Source organism: Procambarus clarkii, chromosome 16 (genome assembly GCF_040958095.1).
Source record: "Procambarus clarkii isolate CNS0578487 chromosome 16, FALCON_Pclarkii_2.0, whole genome shotgun sequence".
In the NCBI taxonomy this organism is placed as follows: Eukaryota; Metazoa; Arthropoda; class Malacostraca; order Decapoda; family Cambaridae; genus Procambarus; species Procambarus clarkii.
This window is the reverse complement of record NC_091165.1, coordinates 42,600,494-42,624,473: the sequence shown is the minus strand read 5'-3', so window position 1 is coordinate 42,624,473 and position 23,980 is coordinate 42,600,494. Positions and strand designations below refer to the sequence as shown.

At 49.6% G+C, this 23,980-nt stretch overlaps 1 protein-coding gene across 1 annotated transcript in view; it reads right to left on the bottom strand.

The window, feature by feature from the left end:
* LOC123760122 (uncharacterized) overlaps positions 1 to 23,980 on the bottom strand; it is a 151,327-nt gene that overhangs the window by 62,877 nt on the left and 64,470 nt on the right. Inside the window, exon 5 of the mRNA XM_069325473.1 lies at positions 18,993 to 19,102. Within this exon, the coding sequence (XP_069181574.1) occupies positions 18,993 to 19,102 (110 nt within the window). The remainder of the gene's footprint in view (positions 1 to 18,992; positions 19,103 to 23,980) is intronic.

Sequence of the window (23,980 nt, the reverse complement as noted above, 5' to 3'; positions counted from 1 at the left end):
GTGTGCAGGTGTGTGAACTACCTGGTCAGTGTGGGTGTGCAGGTGTGAGAACTACCTGGTCAGTGTGGGTGTGCAGGTGTGTGAACTACCTGGTCAGTGTGGGTGTGAAGGTGTGTGAACTACCTGGTCAGTGTGGGTGTGCAGGTGTGTGAACTACATGGTCAGTGTGGGTGTGGAGGCGTGTGAACTACCTGGTCAGTGTGGGTGTTCAGGTGTGTGAACTACCTGGTCAGTGTGGGTGTGCAGGTGTGTGAACTACCTGGTCAGTGTGGGTGTGCAGGTGTGAGAACTACCTGGTCAGTGTGGGTGTGCAGGTGTGTGAACTACCTGGTCAGTGTGGGTGTGAAGGTGTGTGAACTACCTGGTCAGTGTGGGTGTGCAGGTGTGTGAACTACATGGTCAGTGTGGGTGTGGAGGCGTGTGAACTACCTGGTCAGTGTGGGTGTGCAGGTGTGTGAACTATCTGGTCAGTGTGGGTGTGCAGGTGTGTGAACTACCTGGTCAGTGTGGGTGTACAGGTGTGTGAACTACCTGGTCAGTGTGGGTGTGAAGGTGTGTGAACTACCTGGTCAGTGAGGGTGTGGGAGGTGTGTGAACTACCTGGTCAGTGAGGGTGTGGGAGGTGTGTGAACTACCTGGTCAGTGTGGGTGTGCAGGTGTGTGAACTACCTGGTCAGTGTGGGTGTGAAGGTGTGTGAACTACCTGGTCAGTGATGGTGTGCAGGTGTGTGAACTACCTGGTCAGTGAGGGTGTGGGAGGTGTGTGAACTACCTGGTCAGTGAGGGTGTGGGAGGTGTGTGAACTACCTGGTCAGTGTGGGTGTGCAGGTGTGTGAACTACCTGGTCAGTGTGGGTGTGCAGGTGTGTGAACTACCTGGTCAGTGTGGGTGTGAAGGTGTGTGAACTACCTGGTCAGTGTGGATGTGCAGGTGTGGGAACTACCTGGTCAGTGAGGGTGTGCAGGTGTGTGAACTACCTGGTCAGTGAGGGTGTGGAGGTGTGTGAACTACCTGGTCAGTGTGGGTGTGCAGGTGTGTGAACTACCTGGTCAGTGTGGGTGTGCAGGTGTGTGAACTACTCCTCCTGAACATTTCCACCATTGACAATAAAGTTTACCAAGATCAGCCTCCTGAAGGTGCCACAGTTCACATCTTTACAGACCGACACATTGACTGTTAAATACCTTTACTGTTGGCCAGGTATCAAGATGACTGAGTTCACTCACAATGACATTTGTTCTAACTTCTTCGTCTCTAATAGCACCAGGAAAATGGATAAGTTGGCGCTGTGAAGAAATGATAGGCTTAGATACTTTAGCTGTTCCCTAAAAAATTTGGGTGTTTGGTCTTCCCACCATTCCCCACTCCCCTGTCCCCTTGTCCTCCCCACCAATTTCTACTACCCACGTCCTCTCGTCCCCATTCCCCGTCCCCTCGTCCTCCCAACCACTTCCCCTTCCCCGTCCCTCGTCCACCACTACCATTCCCCACTCCTGTCCCCTCGTCCTCCCCAACTCCCTCCCTGAACGGTATGATGACACAGCATTCCAAATTCCAACGAAATGTCACACAAAATAATTAAATGAAAATTAAAATAAATCGAAATTTATGAAAATTAAATCTTAAACAGTGAAATGGAATCGTAACATATTTAGTATAGCGTGTATTGCTTTTATGTGCAACAGATGGCGCTGTTTTTCATAAAAAGCATGTTTTACCTGTCACAGGTGTGACATCTATATAGTAGGTATATAAAAACATGCGAGCATTTGAATGGAACGTTGTGTCAAAATTTCAAAGCAATCAGTGAAGAACTTTCGGAGATTACAGCGTATGTTGCTTTTATGTCCAACAGATAGCGCTGTTAATTTTTTTTTTACCTGTCACAGGTGTGGCATGTATATAGTAGGTATATAAAAACATCCGCGTATGCGAATGCAACGTTGTGTCAAAATTTCAAAGCAATCGGTGAAGAACTTTTGGAGGTTAGCGATTTTGACCAAACGAACATTTATATTTGTATTTATATAGATAGAACATCTTATTGAGGCAATCAGGTGGCTTGGACCAGCGTTCTGGTAATTCCCAGGCACGTACTTCAACCCACTCAGCCACGAGAGGATAAAAGCCAACCAACACAAAATTCTAATAAATTCACTCGGAAATTCTGAAGGCCCAAACTGGTGTGGGAAAACTTGACTCATGAAAATCAGTTAAATTTATGCTATTTTCGATAGCTACGAAGGATCACCACTTATTGTGAAAAAGTGGAAAACTGGGTAGATCAAGTGGTTTGATATTAATGCCATGAACTAGTGTCCTATGGATGTTCTTAATTAATAATGCATTGCATATTAAAGGGACTGTATATTATGAGTCAAATTCACTCACCCAAAATGGGGGGTTACATGCCCAAAGATTAACATATCACAAGCATGATTTCAGTGCTGGTTCTTTACTGAAGTTACTAAATATAAATGAAAATTGAATTGGTTATATAATGCAGTGATTAGCATAAGATAAGATAATTATTTATTATTATATTTACTAACAGAATCAAATCTGTTAGTAAAGTATTAAGAAATGTACGTATGAAATAATATAGCATACATAAATATTTATAGTAAATGGATATTATAGTAAATATCAATAATCAATGATTTGTTATTAAATATACTAAAATAAGTTCAGCTGCTTGAGTTGTGACTGAGAATAACTGTGCGCGTGTGGGGTAGCCTCATCTGGGACTGGCTGGAACACGCGTCCCGCAACACGTGTGGCGTGGGGGGAGTTGATCCTCACGTGAACTTGGCACAGGCTGTAAACCCAGTAAAATGTAAAAGGATGTCTATGCACGAATTATTATACAACTATTTCTGACTTAGAGAGAAGACCGCAAACAGACTTGAGCTAACTTTTAGTTTTGTGTTGTTCATGCCACTTGCCGACGAGTAACCTGCCAGTTTGTTACGTATGCATACTTAAGCAAACCTTAATAGGACGTTTTTACATTACACTCGCGGAGCCGATGTCCAGCAGTCAATGGAGTCGCTGCTGCACCCTGGCACTCGCGATTGGGAATGTCGAAATAAGAGCCGGCTAAATACACAAACTCCTAAATGAAACTTTTATCAGCTGGATCTGTAGGTGGTCTCTCTCACGCTGCTGACATGCCGTCGCTGGGAGGAATGGCCTCTCCTTCCTCCCTGGCTTGCTGGGATACGCATGCGCAGAACGTTTCTAAGTAATCTCGAGCGTAAATTATTTTACTTACTCGTACTTAAAGGGGGAAGTAAGGAGATGTGACAAGTACTGATGTCACAGATAAATATATTAAGGTGCAATATATTTTTTGCATAACACAAGACAGCTTATTAAGACTGCGCAAAATGAACGAGAAGAATATTATATAGAATTATTTTACATTGCAATATTTTCCACTGTAGTTGTTAATTCTCGCTTATTGAGCAAGTTCAATAAGATGTATAATATGATGTATAATATGATGTATAATATGATGTATAATATGATGTATAATATGATGTATAATATGATGTATAATATGATGTATAATATGATGTATAATATGATGTATAATATGATGAATAATATGATGTATAAATAAAACAACTATATAAACGATTATCCCTAATAAAGGAAAGTAATTAACTGGACACTGATTAGATTCAACTAAATGTGGAGATATTTCCTGTGACTTCCTGTCCCAACACGTAGCTCCTATCCCAACACGTAGCTCCTGTCCCAACACGTAGCTCCTGTCCCAACACGTAGCTCCTATCCCAACACGTAGCTACTGTCCCAACACGTAGCTCCTGTCCCAACACGTAGCTCCTATCCCAACACGTAGCTCCTGTCCCAACACGTAGCTCCTGTCCCAACACGTAGCTCCTGTCCCAACACGTAGCTCCTGTCCCAACACGTAGCTCCTGTCCCAACACGTAGCTCCTATCCCAACACGTAGCTCCTATCCCAACACGTAGCTCCTGTCCCAACACGTAGCTCCTGTCCCAACACGTAGCTCCTATCCCAACACGTAGCTCCTGTCCCAACACGTAGCTCCTGTCCCAACACGTAGTTCCTATCCCAACACGTAGCTCCTGTCCCAACACGTAGCTCCTGTCCCAACACGTAGCTCCTATCCCAACACGTAGCTCCTGTCCCAACACGTAGCTCCTGTCCCAACACGTAGTTCCTATCCCAACACGTAGCTCCTATCCCAACACGTAGCTCCTGTCCCAACACGTAGCTCCTATCCCAACACGTAGCTCCTGTCCCAACACGTAGCTCCTGTCCCAACACGTAGCTCCTGTCCCAACACGTAGCTCCTATCCCAACACGTAGCTCCTATCCCAACACGTAGCTCCTGTCCCAACACGTAGCTCCTGTCCCAACACGTAGCTCCTATCCCAACACGTAGCTCCTATCCCAACACGTAGCTCCTGTCCCAACACGTAGCTCCTGTCCCAACACGTAGCTCCTATCCCAACACGTAGCTCCTATCCCAACACGTAGCTCCTATCCCAACACGTAGCTCCTGTCCCAACACGTAGCTCCTATCCCAACACGTAGCTCCTATCCCAACACGTAGCTCCTGTCCCAACACGTAGCTCCTATCCCAACACGTAGCTCCTATCACAACACGTAGCTCCTATCCCAACACGTAGCTCCTGTCCCAACACGTAGCTCCTATCCCAACACGTAGCTCCTGTCCCAACACGTAGCTCCTATCCCAACACGTAGCTCCTATCCCAACACGTAGCTCCTATCCCAACACGTAGCTCCTGTCCCAACACGTAGCTCCTATCCCAACACGTAGCTGCGTCGTTAATACTAGGAACAATTAGGCAAAAATGGCGCAATAGGAAATGAACTAATTTGGTTAATTCTAGGAATTAGTAAGATTAGTAATTATTATGGTTAATACAATGATGTATTATATACAAAAATGAAGTATAAGTGTCTTATACTTGACGTCTTCCTTGACGTCAGCCTCCAGACACAGCCAGACTGACGTCAGCCTCCAGACACAGCCAGACTGACGTCAGCCTCCAGACACAGCCAGACTGACGTCAGCCTCCAGACACAGCCAGACTGACGTCAGCCTCCAGACACAGCCAGACTGACGTCAGCCTCCAGACACAGCCAGACTGACGTCAGCCTCCAGACACAGCCAGACTGACGTCAGCCTCCAGACACAGCCAGACTGACGTCAGCCTCCAGACACAGCCAGACTGACGTCAGCCTCCAGACACACCCAGACTGACGTCAGCCCAGGAGAAAGTGTCGTTGACAATGCTCAACACAAATTTTACTTGCCAATATCTACTCTGGATTTATCCATTCATACAACCACAAGTGTCATCAAGAAGTCCATTATTCTCTCTCACACACAATACACTGCTGGCTCCCACAGTCTGCTGAGTCAAGCACCACTAAATATATCATCCTAAGTTGCCGATAGCAGCAGCCGGCGCCGGTCATCCACTCTCAGTACACTCACACCATCCGGCACCCGCTGACGCAAGACGCAAGACTGCTCGTCACACTGACGCAAGACGCAAGGCTGCTCGTCACACTGACGCAAGACGCAAGGCTGCTCGTCACACTGACGCAAGACGCAAGGCTGGTCGTCACACTGACGCAAGACGCAAGGCTGGTCGTCACACTGACGCAAGACGCAAGTCTGGTCGTCACACTGACGCAAGACGCAAAGCTGGTCGTCACACTGACGCAAAACGCAAGGCTGGTCGTCACACTGACGCAAGACGCAAGGCTGGTCGTCACACTGACGCAAGACGCAAGGCTGGTCGTCACACTGACGCAAGACGCAAGGCTGGTCGTCACACTGACGCAAAACGCAAGGCTGGTCGTCACACTGACGCAAGACGCAAGGCTGGTCGTCACACTGACGCAAGACGCAAAGCTGGTCGTCACACTGACGCAAAACGCAAGGCTGGTCGTCACACTGACGCAAGACGCAAGGCTGGTCGTCACACTGACGCAAGACGCAAGGCTGGTCGTCACACTGACGCAAGACGCAAGGCTGGTCGTCACACTGACGCAAAACGCAAAGCTGGTCGTCACACTGACGCAAGACGCAAGGCTGGTCGTCACACTGACGCAAGACGCAAGGCTGGTCGTCACACTGACGCAAGACGCAAGGCTGGTCGTCACACTGACGCAAAACGCAAAGCTGGTCGTCACACTGACGCAAGACGCAAGGCTGGTCGTCACACTGACGCAAGACGCAAGGCTGGTCGTCACACTGACGCAAGACGCAAGGCTGCTCGTCACACTGACGCAAGACGCTGGTGTGGGGTGTTAACTAGCAAGAGAGGGGACAGAAGGGTCAGGTGTGGAGTGTTAACTAGCAAAAGAGGGGACAGGAGGGTCAGGTGTGGAGTGTTAACTAGCAAGAAAGGGGACACTTGGGTCAGGTGTGGAGTGTTAACTAGCAAGAAAGGGGACACTTGGGTCAGGTGTGGAGTGTTAACTAGCAAGAAAGGGGACACTTGGGTCAGGTGTGGGGTGTTAACTAGCAAGAGAGGAGACAGGAAGGTCAGGTGTGGGGTGTTAACGTGTGTTAGTCTCCCTCACCTGGAGACTAAACAACTGTTGGTCTCCCACACCTGGCCACTAACAACTGTTGGTCTCCCACACCTGGAGACTAAACAACTGTTGGTCTCCCACACCTGGCCACTAAACAACTGTTGGTCTCCCACACCTGGCCACTAAACAACTGTTGGTCTCCCACACCTGGCCACTAAACAACTGTTGGTCTCCCACACCTGGCCACTAAACAACTGTTGGTCTCCCACACCTGGCCACTAAACAACTGTTGGTCCCCCACACCTGGCCACTAAACAACTGTTGGTCCCCCACACCTGGCCACTAAACAACTGTTGGTCTCCCACACCTGGCCACTAAACAACTGTTGGTATCCCACACCTGGCCACTAAACAACTGTTGGTCTCCCACACCTGGAGACTAAACAACTGTTGGTCTCCCACACCTGGCCACTAAACAACTGTTGGTCCCCCACACCTGGCCACTAAACAACTGTTGGTCCCCCCACACCTGGCCACTAAACAACTGTTGGTCTCCCACACCTGGCCACTAAACAACTGTTGGTCCCCCACACCTGGCCACTAAACAACTGTTGGTCCCCCACACCTGGCCACTAAACAACTGTTGGTCTCCCACACCTGGCCACTAAACAACTGTTGGTCCCCCACACCTGGCCACTAAACAACTGTTGGTCCCCCACACCTGGCCACTAAACAACTGTTGGTCTCCCACACCTGGCCACTAAACAACTGTTGGTCTCCCACACCTGGCCACTAAACAAGTGTTGGTCTCCCACACCTGGAGACTAAACAACTGTTGGTCTCCCACACCTGGCCACTAAACAAGTGTTGGTCTCCCACACCTGGCCACTAAACAACTGTTGGTCTCCCACACCTGGCCACTAAACAACTGTTGGTCTCCCACACCTGGCCACTAAACAAGTGTTGGTCTCCCACACCTGGAGACTAAACAACTGTTGGTCTCCCACACCTGGCCACTAAACAACTGTTGGTCTCCCACACCTGGCCACTAAACAACTGTTGGTCCCCCACACCTGGCCACTAAACAACTGTTGGTCTCCCACACCTGTCCACTAAACAACTGTTGGTCCCCCACACCTGGCCACTAACAACTGTTGGTCTCCCACACCTGGAGACTAAACAACTGTTGGTCTCCCACACCTGGCCACTAAACAACTGTTGGTCCCCCACACCTGGAGACACAGCAGGAAGAGTGAGAACGGTGTAATTATCAGTGTGTGTGCCTGAGCTAAGGTGAGCACTGAGGTTGTGTCATAGAGCGTGATGTGGTGAGTGTTGGAAAGTTGAGAGTGATCAACACCTTCTGGTGGCCCCCCTCCTGCTGGCTCTGAGGCCTGGTCAGTAGGTCCCCCCTCCTGCTGGCTCTGAGGCCTGGTCAGCAGGTCCCCCCTCCTGCTGGCTCTGAGGCCTGGTCAGCAGGTCCCCCCTCCTGCTGGCTCTGAGGCCTGGTCAGCAGGTCCCACCCTCCTGCTGGCTCTGAGGCTTGGTCAGCAGGTCCCCCCCTCCTGCTGGCTCTGAGGCCTGGTCAGCAGGTCCCCCCCTCCTGCTGGCTCTGAGGCCTGGTCAGCAGCTCCCCCCCTCCTGCTGGCTCTGAGGCCTGGTCAGCAGGTCCCCCCCTCCTGCTGGCTCTGAGGCCTGGTCAGTAGGTCCCCCCTCCTGCTGGCTCTGAGGCCTGGTCAGTAGGTACACCCTCCTGCTGGCTCTGAGGCCTGGTCAGCAGGTCCCCCCCTCCTGCTGGCTCTGAGGCCTGGTCAGCAGCTCCCCCCCTCCTGCTGGCTCTGAGGCCTGGTCAGCAGGTCCCCCCCTCCTGCTGGCTCTGAGGCCTGGTCAGTAGGTCCCCCCTCCTGCTGGCTCTGAGGCCTGGTCAGTAGGTACACCCTCCTGCTGGCTCTGAGGCTTGGTCAGTAGGTCCCCCCTCCAGCTGGCTCTGAGGCCTGGTCAGCAGGTCCCCCCTCCTGCTGGCTCTGAAGCCTGGTCAGTAGGTCTCCCCTACTGCTGGATCCGAGACCTGGTCAGTAGGTCCCCCCTCCTGCTGGCTCTGAGGCCTGGTCAGTAGGTCCCCCCTCCTGCTGGCTCTGAGGCCTGGTCAGTAGGTCCCCCCTCCTGCTGGCTCTGAGGCCTGGTCAGTAGGTCCCCCCTCCTGCTGGCTCTGAGGCCTGGTCAGCAGGTCCCCCCTCCTGCTGGCTCTGAGGCCTGGTCAGTAGGTACACCCTCCTACTGGCTCTGAGGCCTGGTCAGCAGGTCCCCCCTCCTGCTGGCTCTGAGGCCTGGTCAGTAGGTACACCCTCCTGCTGGCTCTGAGGCCTGGTCAGCAGGTCCCCCCTCCTGCTGGCTCTGAGGCCTGGTCAGCAGGTCCCCCCCTCCTGCTGGCTCTGAGACCTGGTCAGTAGGTCCCCCCTCCTGCTGGCTCTGAGACCTGGTCAGTAGGTCCCCCTCCTGCTGGCTCTGAGACCTGGTCAGTAGGTCCCCCCTCCTGCTGGCTCTGAGGCCTGGTCAGTAGGTCCCCCCTCCTGCTGGCTCTGAGGCCTGGTCAGCAGGTCCCCCCCTCCTGCTGGCTCTGAGACCTGGTCAGTAGGTCCGCCCTCCTGCTGGCTCTGAGACCTAGTCAGTAGGTCCCCCCTCCTGCTGGCTCTGAGGCCTGGTCAGCAGGTCCCCCCTCCTGCTGGCTCTGAGGCCTGGTCAGTAGGTACACCCTCCTGCTGGCTCTGAGGCCTGGTCAGCAGGTCCCCCCCTCCTGCTGGCTCTGAGGCCTGGTCAGTAGGTACACCCTCCTGCTGGCTCTGAGGCCTGGTCAGTAGGTCCCCCCTCCTGCTGGCTCTGAGGCCTGGTCAGTAGGTCCCCCCTCCTGCTGGCTCTGAGGCCTGGTCAGCAGGTCCCCCCTCCTGCTGGCTCTGAGGCCTGGTCAGGAGGTCCCCCCTCCTGCTGGCTCTGAGGCCTGGTCAGCAGGTCCCCCCTCCTGCTGGCTCTGAGGCTTGGTCAGCAGGTCCCCCCTCCTGCTGGCTCTGAGGCCTGGTCAGTAGGTCCCCCCTCCTGCTGGCTCTGAGGCCTGGTCAGTAGGTCCCCCCTCCTGCTGGCTCTGAGGCCTGGTCAGTAGGTCCCCCCTCCTGCTGGCTCTGAGGCCTGGTCAGTAGGTCCCCCCCTCCTGCTGGCTCTGAGGCCTGGTCAGTAGGTCCCCCCTCCTGCTGGCTCTGAGGCCTAGTCAGCAGGTCCCCCCCCCTCCTGCTGGCTCTGAGGCCTGGTCAGTAGGTACACCCTCCTGCTGGCTCTGAGGCCTGGTCAGTAGGTCCCCCCTCCTGCTGGCTCTGAGGCCTGGTCAGTAGGTCCCCCCTCCTGCTGGCTCTGAGGCCTGGTCAGTAGGTCCCCCCTCCTGCTGGCTCTGAGGCCTAGTCAGTAGGTCCCCCCTCCTGCTGGCTCTGAGGCCTAGTCAGTAGGTCACTACGCCACAACTAACACCTTTACTAGTACTTGTGAGAAAAAATATAGTTTTCTTTTCTTTAAAAATAATTACGTAGATTACGTAGTTAAAAACACAAAACAAAAAGTTAAAAACGAAAAATTTGGGTTGGAGAGAGATTACTACGATATTTTTGTTGCGCCAGCCATTTGTTATGGTGATTTTGGTACGACTTGTACTAAAAACACAAGTCGTATTACCGACTAGTATTCAATGCCACAGCCGCACGCTGACCACACCCACAATACAAATTAAGCTAAATTACTTGTGTTTGTCCCACGTCGAGCTTAAAAATGTGTAACGTTCGAGGCTCTCTAGTACATTGAAGAGCAAGAAATGTTAAAAATGCACACAAACAGCCCCGCTCCTGTGCCAGGCAAGTCCACTACGGGATCACCGTAGCCCGTGCTACTTGCATCGTTTCGCTCCCAGTATCTGAATCTACTCAAAAAACACGTAAAAATGCAAGTGAGTAATGGCTAAAGGTGAGGCTGCCTTCACTCATGATACTGTTGTGGTTTTTGTGATGCGGTTATATATATATATATATATATATATATATATATATATATATATATATATATATATATATATATATATATATATATATATATATATATATATATATATATATATATATATATATATAATATATATATATATATATATATATATATATATATATATAATAGGTCAGTCTGGGCTTTGCCCAGACTGACCTATTTCCTAAGGTGTGCTCCCTCCTTCGACAGCCCAAAATTAACAGAATATGACACACTCCTAAGGTCAATAACCGTGAAAGTGTTAAACCTCTCCCTGCAAGATGACCAATGGGACCAAGCAACGCTCCCAGTTAGACTCGGGGGAATTGGTATTCGCAAGGCGACACAGTTAGCATTGCCGGCATTCTTATCTTCGACCAGTGCAACAGGTGAATTAGTTAAGGAAATACTACCGGAACACCTAAGAGACTTCATTAGGATTCATGATCCCAAATTCGCGGAAGGAGCCGGTCAGTGGGACACTCTCGTCAACTCTCATCCTCGACCGACTTTTCCAAATGACTGCAAACAGTCCAAATGGGATAGCCCCATAGTGGAGAACATCGCCACATCATTGCTGGAGGCAGCTTCCAGGAAGGACAAAGCGCGTCTTCTAGCTGTGCAAGCGCCCCATGCCGGGGACTTCCTCTTGGCAGTCCCTAATTCCGCCTTGGGCACCCGCCTGGACCATCGAACCCTAAGTATTGGTGTTGCTCTACGCCTTGCCGCCCCTATCTCCACCGAGCATCGGTGTATTTGCGGCCATGCACGGGCAGACCAATACGGCAGCCATGGTCTCATCTGTCGTAAGACACAGGGAAAGATTGCCAGACATGAAGCAGTCAATGACATCATCAAGAGAAGTTTGGCTTCAGCTGGGTGCCCAGCACAAAGGGAACCTCAGTTGTGCAGACCTGACAACAGCCAAAAACGCCCAGATGGAGTCACCCTGCAGCCGTGGAGGGAAGGTAAACAGGTCGTGTGGGACTACACGTGTGCGTCCACATTGGCTGATACCTATCTACCTTACAGCGCAGCTGAGGGAGGCGGGGCGGCCACCTTCAGGGAGACCCAGAAAACTAACAAGTACAGGGACCTAGAACGTTGTTACAGGTTCGTGCCAATAGGCTCTGAGACTCTGGGCGCCTGGAGTAAATGTGCACTTAAGTTCATGAAGGAGCTGGGCGAGGAACTCATTGGGAAGACTAGAGACCCAAGAGCAGCCAGTTTTATGTTCCAGCGCCTCAGTGTCGCTGTTCAGAGGGGAAATGCGTGTTGTATCTTGGGTACGCACCCGACCCCCGAGGAACTGGACGAGGTCTTTGAACACTGATTGGTATAATGTTATATAAGTGTGTGTTTTCTGTAAACTGTAGCATTACAATAAAATCAAATAAAAAACAAATAATAGGGTGGTAGGAGAGGAAAAGATTAAAGTATTCAGTGAGAATCCACAAGGTCTTCTCTGAACACTATTTATTTTCTTCTTCGAGGATGTGGGTCCCTTTAATTAAACCAGTGGTGGTACCCCTATATATATATATATATATATATATATATATATATATATATATATATATATATATATATATATATATATATATATATATATATATATATATATATATATATATATATATATATATATATATATATATATATATATATATATATATATATATATATATAATGTTCGTGTGTTCAAACTCGCTAATCTCAGAAAGCTTTTCACCGATTGCTTTGAAACTTTGTAAAGTCTTCCTTTCATCTTGCTTGCGTAAAGTCTTCAATTTTGTGAAGTCTTTGAAATCTTGCTTTTATGAAGAATGCTTGGAGGACAGGAGCCGAAGCATCGAAGAAAGCAAAGACACGGTACGCCCATTATTATAAGAAGCAGGTACACCCATTAAGGGTGAAGGAGGGAAGCCTCGTGTGCGGTTGAATGAGCCAGCGCCCGCCAATCAGTTACCAGGTAGATGGCAAGGCCCTCATACAGTCATTAAGAAACTTGGCCCAATAAATTTCATAATCAATGGTATATATGAAGACCAGACTGAAAGAACCATCCACATAAATAAATTGAAACTTTATTATGTGGCAAGAAGAAAACTGGAATTACTTTCAGTAATTCCAGCCCCGGAGAGTTGAGGGACACAACATGACCTGAGACTCCCTGGGACACAAGATGACCTGAGACTCCTTGGGACACAACATGACCTGAGACTCCCTGGGACACAACATGACCTGAGACTCCCTGGGACACAACATGACCCTGGGACACAACATGACCTGAGACTCCCTGGGACACAACATGACCTGAGCCTCCCTGGGACACAACATGACCTGAGCCTCCCTGGGGACACAACATGACCTGAGACTCCCTGGGGACACAACATGACCTGAGCCTCCCTGGGGACACAACATGACCTGAGACTCCCTGGGGACACAACATGACCTGAGACTCCCTGGGACACAACATGACCCTGGGACACAACATGACCCTGGGACACAACATGACCTGAGCCTCCCTGGGGACACAACATGACCTGAGCCTCCCTGGGGACACAACATGACCTGAGACTCCCTGGGGACACAACATGTCCTGAGACTCCCTGGGACACAACATGACCTGAGAGTCCCTGGGACACAACATGTCCTGAGACTCCCTGGGACACAACATGACCTGAGACTCCCTGGGACACAACATGTCCTGAGACTCCCTGGGACACAACATGACCTAAGACTCCCTGAGACACAACATGACATGAGACTCCCTGGGACACAACATGACCTGAGAGTCCCTGGGACACAACATGTCCTGAGACTCCCTGGGACACAACATGACCTGAGACTCCCTGGGGACACAACATGTCCTGAGACTCCCTGGGACACAACATGACCTAAGACTCCCTGAGACACAACATGACACTGGGACACAACATGACCTGAGACTCCCTGGGACACAACGTGACCTGAGACTCCCTGGGACACAACATGACCTGAGCCTCCCTGGGGACACAACATGTCCTGAGTCTCCCTGGGACACAACATGTCCTGAGACTCCCTGGGACACAACATGACCCTGGGACACAACATGACATGAGACTCCCTGGGACACAACATGACCTGAGAGTCCCTGGGACACAACATGTCCTGAGACTCCCTGGGACACAACATGACCTGAGACTCCCTGGGGACACAACATGTCCTGAGACTCCCTGGGACACAACATGACCTAAGACTCCCTGAGACACAACATGACACTGGGACACAACATGACCTGAGACTTCCTGGGACACAACATGACCTGAGACTCCCTGGGACACAACATGACCTGAGACTACCTGGGGACAAAACATGACCTGAGACCCCCTGAGACACAACATGACCTGAGACTCCCTGGGACACAACATGACCTGAGACTCCCTAGGACACAACATGACCTGAGACTCACTGGGGACACAACATGACCTGAGACTCCCTGGGGACACAATATGACCTGAGACTCCCTGGGACACAACATGACCTGAGACTCCCTGGGACACAACATGACCTGAGACTCCCTGGGACACAACATGACCTGAGACTCCCTGGGGACACAACATGACCCTGGGACACTACATGACCCTGGGACACATGACCTGAGACTCCCTGGGACACAACATGACCTGAGACTCCCTGGGGACACAACATGACCCTGGGACACTACATGACCCTGGGACACAACATGACCTGAGACTCCCTGGGACACAACATGACCTGAGACTCCCTGGGGACACAACATGTCCTGAGACTCCCTGGGACACAACATGACCCTGGGACACAACACGACCTGAGACTCCCTGGGACACAACATGACCTGAGACTCCCTGGGACACAACATGACCTGAGACTCCCTGGGACACAACATGACCCTGGGACACTGCAAGACCTGAGACTCCCTGGGACACAACATGACCCTGGGACACAACATGACCTGAGACTCCCTGGGACACAACATGACCTGAGACTCCCTAGATGGGACACAACATGACCTGAGACTCCCTGGGACACAACATGACCTGAGACTCCCTGGGACACAACATGACCCTGGGACACTACATGACCTGAGACTCCCTGGGACACAACATGACCTGAGACTCCCTAGCTGGGACACAACATGACCTGAGACTCCCTGGGACACAACATGACCTGAGACTCCCTGGGACACAACATGACCTGAGACTCCCTGGGACACAACTTGACCTGAAACTCCCTGGGGACACAACATGACCTGAGACTCCCTGGGACACAACATGACCTGAGACTCCCTGGGGACACAACATGACCTGAGACTCCCTGGGACACAACATGACCTGAGCCTCCCTGGAACACAACTTGACCTGAGACTCCCTGGGGACACAACATGACCTGAGACTCCCTGGGACACAACATGACCTGAGACTCCCTGGAACACAACTTGACCTGAGACTCCCTGGGGACACAACATGACCTGAGACTCCCTAGCTGGGACACAACATGACCTGAGACTCCCTGGGGACACAACATGACCTGAGACTCCCTGGGACACAACATGACCTGAGACTCCCTGGGACACAACTTGACCTGAGACTCCCTGGGACACAACATGACCTGAGACTCCCTGGGGACACAACATGACCTGAGACTCCCTGGGACACAACATGACCTGATACTCCCTGGGACACAACATGACCTGAGACTCCCTGGGACACAACATGACCTAAGACTCCCTGGGACACAACATGACCCTGAGACACAACATGACCTGAGACTCCCTGGGACACAACATGACCTGAGACTCCCTGGGGATAAAACATGTCCTGAGACTCCCTGGGACACAACATGACCTGAGACTCCCTGGGACACAACATGACCTGAGACTCCCTGGGGACACAACATGACCTAAGACTCCCTGGGACACAACTTGACCTGAGACTCCCTGGGACACAACATCACCTGAGACTCCCTGGGACACAACTTGACCTGAGACTCCCTGGGACACAACATGACACAATATGACCTGAGACTCCCTGGGACACAACATGACCTGAGACTCCCTGGGACACAACATCACCTGAGACTCCCTGGGACACAACATGACCTAAGACTCCCTGGGACACAACTTGACCTGAGACTCCCTGGGATACAACATGACACAACATGACCTGAGACTCCCTGGGACACAACATGACCTGAGACTCCATGGGACACAACATGACCTGAGACTCCCTGGGACACTACATGACCTGAGACTCCCTGGGGACACAACATGACCTGAGACTCCCTGAGACACAACATGACCTTAGACTCCCTGAGACACAACATGACACTGGGACACAGCATGACCTGAGACTCCCTGGGACACTACATGACCTGAGACTCCCTGGGACACAACATGACCTGAGACTCCCTGGGACACAACATGACCTGAGACTCCCTGGGACACAACATGACCTGAGACTCACTGGGGACACAACATGACCTGAGACTCCCTGGGGACACAACATGACCTGATACTCCCTGGGGACACAATATGACCTGAGACTCCCTGGGACACAACATGACCTGAGACTCCCTGGGGACACAACATGACCTGAGACTCCCTGGGACACAAAATGACTCGAGACTCCCTGGGACACAACATGACCTGAGACTCACTGGGGACACAACATGGCCTGAGACTCCCTGGGGACCCAACATGACCTGAGACTCCCTGGGGACACAACATGACCTGAGACTCCCTGGGACACAACATGACCTGAGACTCCCTGGGACACAACATGACCTGAGACTCCCTGAGACACAACATGACCTGAGACTCACTGGGGACACAACATGACCTGAGACTCCCTGGGGACACAACATGACCTGAGACTCCCTGGGGACACAACATGACCTGAGACTCCCTGGGGACACAATATGACCTGAGACTCCCTGGGACACAACATGTCCTGAGACTCCCTGGGACACAACATGACCTGAGACTCCCTGGGGCACAACATGACCTGAGACTCACTGGGGACACAACATGACCTGAGACTCCCTGGGGACACAACATGACCTGAGACTCCCTGGGGACACAACATGACCTGAGACTCCCTGGGGACACAATATGACCTGAGACTCCCTGGGACACAACATGACCTGAGACTCACTGGGACACAACATGACCTGAGACTCCCTGAGACACAACATGACCCTGGGACACAACATGACCCTGGGGACACAACATGACCTGAGACTCCCTGGGATACAACATGACTCTGGGACACAACATGACCTGAGACTCCCTGGGATACAACATGACCTGAGACTCCCTGGGATACAACATGACCTGAGACTCCCTGGGACACAACATGACCTGAGATTCCCTGGGATACAACATGACCCTGGGACACAACATGACCTGAGACTCGCTGGGACACAACATGACCTGAGACTCCCTGGGACACAATGTGTGGTTGAAGAAGCTCCACATAACTTTCGGCAGATGTGAATTATTTCTTACAATGACCACACAGGAACAATGCCGCCATATTGGTACCTAACATGACAGCCAGGGGGAGTTACTGCATCATTTCCACCAGAGAATTTAGTGTGTACTGTTGCGCAGGTGCAGTAAGGTAATGCTGAGAGAGTCTGAGGAAGCAAGAGTCTGAGGAAGCAAGAGTCTAAGGAAGCAAGAGTCTAAGGAAGCAAGAGTCTGAGGAAGCAAGAGTCTGAGTAAGCAAGAGTCTGAGGAAGCAAGAGTCTGAGTAAGCAAGAGTCTGAGGAAGCAAGAGTCTAAGGAAGCAAGAGTCTGAGGAAGCAAGAGTCTGAGGAAGCAAGAGTCTGAGGAAGCAAGAGTCTGAGGAAGCAAGAGTCTGAGTAAGCAAGAGTCTAAGGAAGCAAGAGTCTGAGGAAGCAAGAGTCTGAGTAAGCAAGAGTCTGAGGAAGCAAGAGTCTGAGGAAGCAAGAGTCTAAGGAAGCAAGAGTCTAAGGAAGCAAGAGTCTGAGGAAGCAAGAGTCTGAGTAAGCAAGAGTCTGAGGAAGCAAGAGTCTGAGTAAGCAAGAGTCTGAGGAAGCAAGAGTCTAAGGAAGCAAGAGTCTGAGGAAGCAAGAGTCTGTGGAAGCAAGAGTCTGAGGAAGCAAGAGTCTGAGGAAGCAAGAGTCTGAGTAAGCAAGAGTCTGAGGAAGCAAGAGTCTAAGGAAGCAAGAGTCTGAGGAAGCAAGAGTCTGAGGAAGCAAGAGTCTGAGGAAGCAAGAGTCTGAGTAAGCAAGAGTCTGAGGAAGCAAGAGTCTAAGGAAGCAAGAGTCTGAGTAAGCAAGAGTCTGAGGAAGCAAAAGTCTGAGGAAGCAAGAGTCTGAGGAAGCAAGAGTCTGAGGAAGCAAGAGTCTGAGGAAGCAAGAGTCTGAGGAAGCAAGAGTCTGAGGAAACAAGAGTCTGAGGAAGCAAGAGTCTGAGGAAGCAAGAGTCTAAGGAAACAAGAGTCTGAGAAAGCAAGAGTCTGAGGAAGCAAGAGTCTGAGGAAGCAAGAGTCTGAGGAAGCAAGAGTCTAAGTAAACAAGAGTCTGAGTAAGCAAGAGTCTGAGGAAGCAAGAGTCTAAGGAAGCAAGAGTCTGAGGAAGCAAGAGTGTGAGGAAGCAAGAGTCTAAGTAAACAAGAGTCTGAGTAAGCAAGAGTCTGAGGAAGCAAGAGTCTGAGGAAGCAAGAGTCTGAGCAAAAGCAAGGATAGAAGTAATGTCGATTCCCTAATGAACAGAAGCGACATAATGAATCAGGAAACTAGGAGATAAAGACTAAGTATAAGACAGGGACAACAATAAGTTAACCATACCAATATGACGTGCTGGGAAGGTCGTGGACAACAATAAGTTAACCATACCAATATGACGTGCTGGGAAGGTCGTGGACAACAATAAGTTAACCATACCAATATGACGTGCTGGGAAGGTCGTGGACAACAATAAGTTAACCATACCAATATGACGTGCTGGGAAGGTCGTGGACAACAATAAGTTAACCATACCAATATGACGTGCTGGGAAGGTCGTGGACAACAATAAGTTAACCATACCAATATGACGTGCTGGGAAGGTCGTGGACAACAATAAGTTAACCATACCAATATGACGTGCTGGGAAGGTCGTGGACAACAATAAGTTAACCATACCAATATGACGTGCTGGGAAGGTCGTGGACAACAATAAGTTAACCATACCAATATGACGTGCTGGGAAGGTCGTGGACAACAATAAGTTAACCATACCAATATGACGTGCTGGGAAGGTCGTGGACAACATTAAGTTAACCATACCAATATGACGTGCTGGGGAAGGTCGTGGACAACAATAAGTTAACCATACCAATATGACGTGCTGGGGAAGGTCGAAGTCGTAGGTGCCAATATTGGGGTCCTCAGCCGGGGGTTGTCTGATGATGATGGCGCCAAAAAGTCCGTCGCCTCTTTCAAATCCTGTTTGTGTGGCAGACGAAATATTACATTAACACTAGTTCGCTTTAATATCAGTTTAACAAGACTTGCCAGTGTGTATATATACACATATATATATATATATATATATATATATATATATATATATATATATATATATATATATATATATATATATATATATATATATATATATATATATATATATATGTCGTACCTAGTTGCCAGAACGCACTTCTCAGCCTACTATGCAAGGCCCGATTTGCCTAATAAACCAAGTTTTCATGAAATAGTTGTTTTTCGACTACCTAACCTACCTAACCTAACCTAACCTAACTTTTCCGGCTACCTAACCTAACCTAACCTATAAAGATAGGTTAGGTTAGGTTAGGTAGGGTTGCTTAGGTTCGGTCATATATCTACGTTAATTTTAACTCAAATAAAAAAAAATTGACCTCATACATAATGAAATGGGTAGCTTTATCATTTCATAAGAAAAAAAATAGAGAAAATATATTAATTCATGAAAACTTGGCTTATTAGGCAAATCTGGCCATGCATAGTAGGTTGAGAAGTGCGTTCTGGCTACTAGGTACGACATATATATATATATATATATATATGTGTGTGTGTGTGTGTGTGTGTGTGTGTGTGTGTGTGTGTACTCACCTAGTTGTACTCACCTAGTTGTGTTTGCGGGGGTTGAGCTCTGGCTCTTTGGTCCCGCCTCTCAACCGTCAATCAACAGGTGTACAGATTCATGAGCCTATCGGGCTCTGTCATATCTACACTTGAAACTGTGTATGGAGTCAGCCTCCACCACATCACTTCCTAATGCATTCCATTTGTCAACCACTCTGACACTAAAAAAGTTCTTTCTAATATCTCTGTGGCTCATTTGGGCACTCAGTTTCCACCTGTGTCCCCTTGTGCGTGTTCCCCTTGTGTTAAATAGACTGTCTTTATCTACCCTATCAATCCCCTTCAGAATCTTGAATGTGGTGATCATGTCCCCCCTAACTCTTCTGTCTTCCAGCGAAGTGAGGTTTAATTCCCGTAGTCTCTCCTCGTAGCTCATACCTCTCAGCTCGGGTACTAGTCTGGTGGCAAACCTTTGAACCTTTTCCAGTTTAGTCTTATCCTTGACTAGATATGGACTCCATGCTGGGGCTGCATACTCCAGGATTGGCCTGACATATGTGGTATACAAAGTTCTGAATGATTCTTTACACAAGTTTCTGAATGCCGTTCGTATGTTGGCCAGCCTGGCATATGCCGCTGATGTTATCCGCTTGATATGTGCTGCAGGAGACAGGTCTGGCGTGATATCAACCCCCAAGTCTTTTTCCTTCTCTGACTCCTGAAGAATTTCCTCTCCCAGATGATACCTTGTATCTGGCCTCCTGCTCCCTACACCTATCTTCATTACATTACATTTGGTTGGGTTAAACTCTAACAACCATTTGTTCGACCATTCCTTCAGCTTGTCTAGGTCTTCTTGAAGCCTCAAACAGTCCTCTTCTGTTTTAATCCTTCTCATAATTTTAGCATCGTCCGCAAACATTGAGAGAAATGAATCGATACCCTCCGGGAGATCATTTACATATATCAGAAACAAGATAGGACCGAGTACAGAGCCCTGTGGGACTCCACTGGTGACTTCACGCCAATCGGAGGTCTCACCCCTCACCGTAACTCTCTGCTTCCTATTGCTTAGATACTCCCTTATCCACTGGAGCACCTTACCAGCTACACCTGCCTGTCTCTCCAGCTTATGTACCAGCCTCTTATGCGGTACTGTGTCAAAGGCTTTCCGACAATCCAAGAAAATGCAGTCCGCCCAGCCCTCTCTTTCTTGCTTAATCTGTGTCACCTGATCGTAGAATTCTATCAAGCCTGTAAGGCAAGATTTACCCTCCCTGAATCCATGTTGGCGATTTGTCACGAAGTCCCTTCTCTCCAGATGTGTTACCAGGTTTTTTCTCACGATCTTCTCCATCACCTTGCATGGTATACAAGTCAAGGACACTGGCCTGTAGTTCAGTGCCTCTTGTCTGTCGCCCTTTTTGTATATTGGGACCACATTCGCCGTCTTCCATATTTCTGGTAGGTCTCCCGTCTCTAGTGACTTACTATACACTATGGAGAGTGGCAGGCAAAGTGCCTCTGCACACTCTTTCAGTACCCATGGTGAGATCCCATCTGGACCAACAGCCTTTCTAACATCCAGATCCAGCAGGTGTCTCTTGACCTCCTCTCTCGTAATTTCGAACTCCTCCAAGGCCGCCTGGTTTACCTCCCTTTCTCCTAGCACAGTGACCTCACCTTGTTCTATTGTGAAGACCTCCTGGAACCTCTTGTTGAGTTCCTCACACACCTCTCTGTCATTCTCTGTATACCTGTCCTCGCCTGTTCTAAGTTTCAATACCTGTTCTTTCACTGTTGTTTTCCTTCTGATGTGACTGTGGAGTAGCTTTGGTTCGGTCTTGGCTTTGTTTGCTATATAATTTTCAAAATTTTTCTCTGCTTCTCTTCTCACCCTGACGTACTCATTCCTGGTTCTCTGGTATCTCTCTCTGCTTTCTGGTGTTCTGTTATTCCGGAAGTTCCTCCACGCCTTTTTGTTCAGTTTCTTCGCTTCCATACATGCCCTATTATACCATGGATTCTTCTGTTGCTTCTCGGATTTTTCCCTTTGGGCCGGGATGAACCTGTTTACTGCCTCCTGACACTTTTGGGTAACATAGTCCATCATACCCTGTACAGACTTGTCTCTGAGGTCTGTGTCCCAAGGTATTTCACTTAGGAAACTTCTCATCTGTTCATAATTCCCCTTTCGGTATGCCAGCCTTTTGATTCCTAGTTCTTTTTGGGGGGAGATAAGTCCTAGCTCTACCAGGTACTCAAAGTTCAATATACTGTGGTCACTCATTCCCAAGGGCGCTTCCATCTTAACTTCCCTTATATCCCATTCATTTAGGGTAAATATCAAATCAAGCATTGCTGGTTCATCTTCTCCTCTCATTCTTGTTGGTTCTTTGGTGTGCTGGCTTAGAAAGTTTCTTGTTGCCACGTCCAGCAGCTTAGCTCTCCATGTTTCTGGTCCTCCATGCGGGTCTCTGTTCTTCCAATCTATCTTCCCATGGTTGAAGTCTCCCATAATTAGTAGTCCAGATCCATTCCTGCTAGCAACAGAAGCTGCTCTTTCTATTATGTTAATGGTGGCCATGTTGTTTCTATCATATTCCTGTCTAGGTCTTCTGTCATTTGGTGGTGGATTATATATGACTGCGACTATAATTTTTTTCCCTCCATTTGTTACAGTACCTGCTATGTAGTCACTGAAACCTTCGCAGCCCTGAATATCCATCTCCTCAAAATCCCAGCCTTGTCTTACCAGCAGAGCTACACCACCCCCACCTCTTCCTTCCCTCTCTTTCCTCATAACATAATAGTCCTGTGGGAACACTGCATTTGTTATCGTTTTCGTGATCTTTGTTTCTGTGAGGGCTATTATGTCTGGGTTTTCCTCTAGTACCAGTTCTCCAAGCTCATTTGCTTTATTTGTAATTCCATCTATGTTTGTGTACATCGCTTTGAGGCTCACTTTCTTCTGTCCCTTCTCAAATCGCCTCCTTGGTGAGTGTTCTGCTGGTGGGGGAGGCTGTTCCATGGGTGTGAGGATCTGTGAGGTGGATAACAGGGTCTCAGAGGATACTGGGATGAGGGGCGGGGGATCCAGTGAAGGGGGAGGGACAGGGAGGGTATGGGGTGAAAGGGGAGGGAGGACGGGAAGGAAAGGGGGGGAGGGAGGACTCGGGAGGAGGGGAGGGGTAGAAGGGTGGGGATTGGGTGTGGGGGGAGGGAGATTTGGCTGAACATTTGAGTGGGGGCAGGGAGGGTTTGGGGTAGGGGGGTTTTCTATGCAGTGGAGGGAGGCGGGGTTGTCCTCCCTTCTGGTGTTACTGGGTAGCTGGTTGTGGGTTCCCCCCTCGCCTCTGGGGGTGTTGGGTTGGGAGCTGTGACTTCCTGGTTTTCCCCTCTCGCCCTGCGCCTCTTCCTTGCTTCTGCCGCCACGGCTCTCTCCTCCCTTGTCATGTCTCTCTGGAGGAATACATTTTTTAATTTTCCCACGTTTTTCAGGGAGCTCTTCCTTGATAGGATCTTCTCCTTTGTGTTCTCGTTTGCAAACACTATCTTTATCATTCGGTCTCGGTCTTTGTTGTACCGGCCTAGCCTGAAAACCTTCTCAATGCTATGCTCAGCCCCTTCCATGTCTAGTGCCTTTAGTACTTCATTCACTGCTGCTTTGTCCTTGTCACTCCACTCTGTCCTATTAGTTCCTTCCTGCTCCTTAATACCCACAGCAACCACTGATCTGTTCCTTTCCAGCAGTTGGCTAGTGGAGCGTGCCGCCTCCTGCGAGGTGGCTGCTTTCATGGCCACCTCCATCACTGCAGTCATTACTTCAGAGTTATTTTTTTTTAGTATTTCCGCAAATGTTGCTTTTATTGTGGCATTCTCATCCAGAAAACTATTACCACCTTCTCCCTGGGTGGTTTTCTGATTCTCAGCCTCGATACCATTTTCTTTGAGGGCTCTAATCTCCTCCTTTGCTGCTGTCAGCTCTCTTTTCAGGTTGCTTATTTCGTTCTTCATTTCCTGCATCATTTCTTGCATCTCACTCTTGATGTCCTCCAGAAACTGGGCGAACATTTCCTTCATCTCGTCACCTTGGCTCTTTCCTGTTCCCCTGGGACCTCTGGCTGCCATGCTTGACCCTGTTGGGATGGGGGAGGGAGAGAGAGAGAGAGAGGAAGAGAGAGAGAAAGAGAGAGAGAGAAAGGGAGTGATAAAGGGAGAGATAAATGGGTGGGTGGGGGGGATCCGACCCTTCCA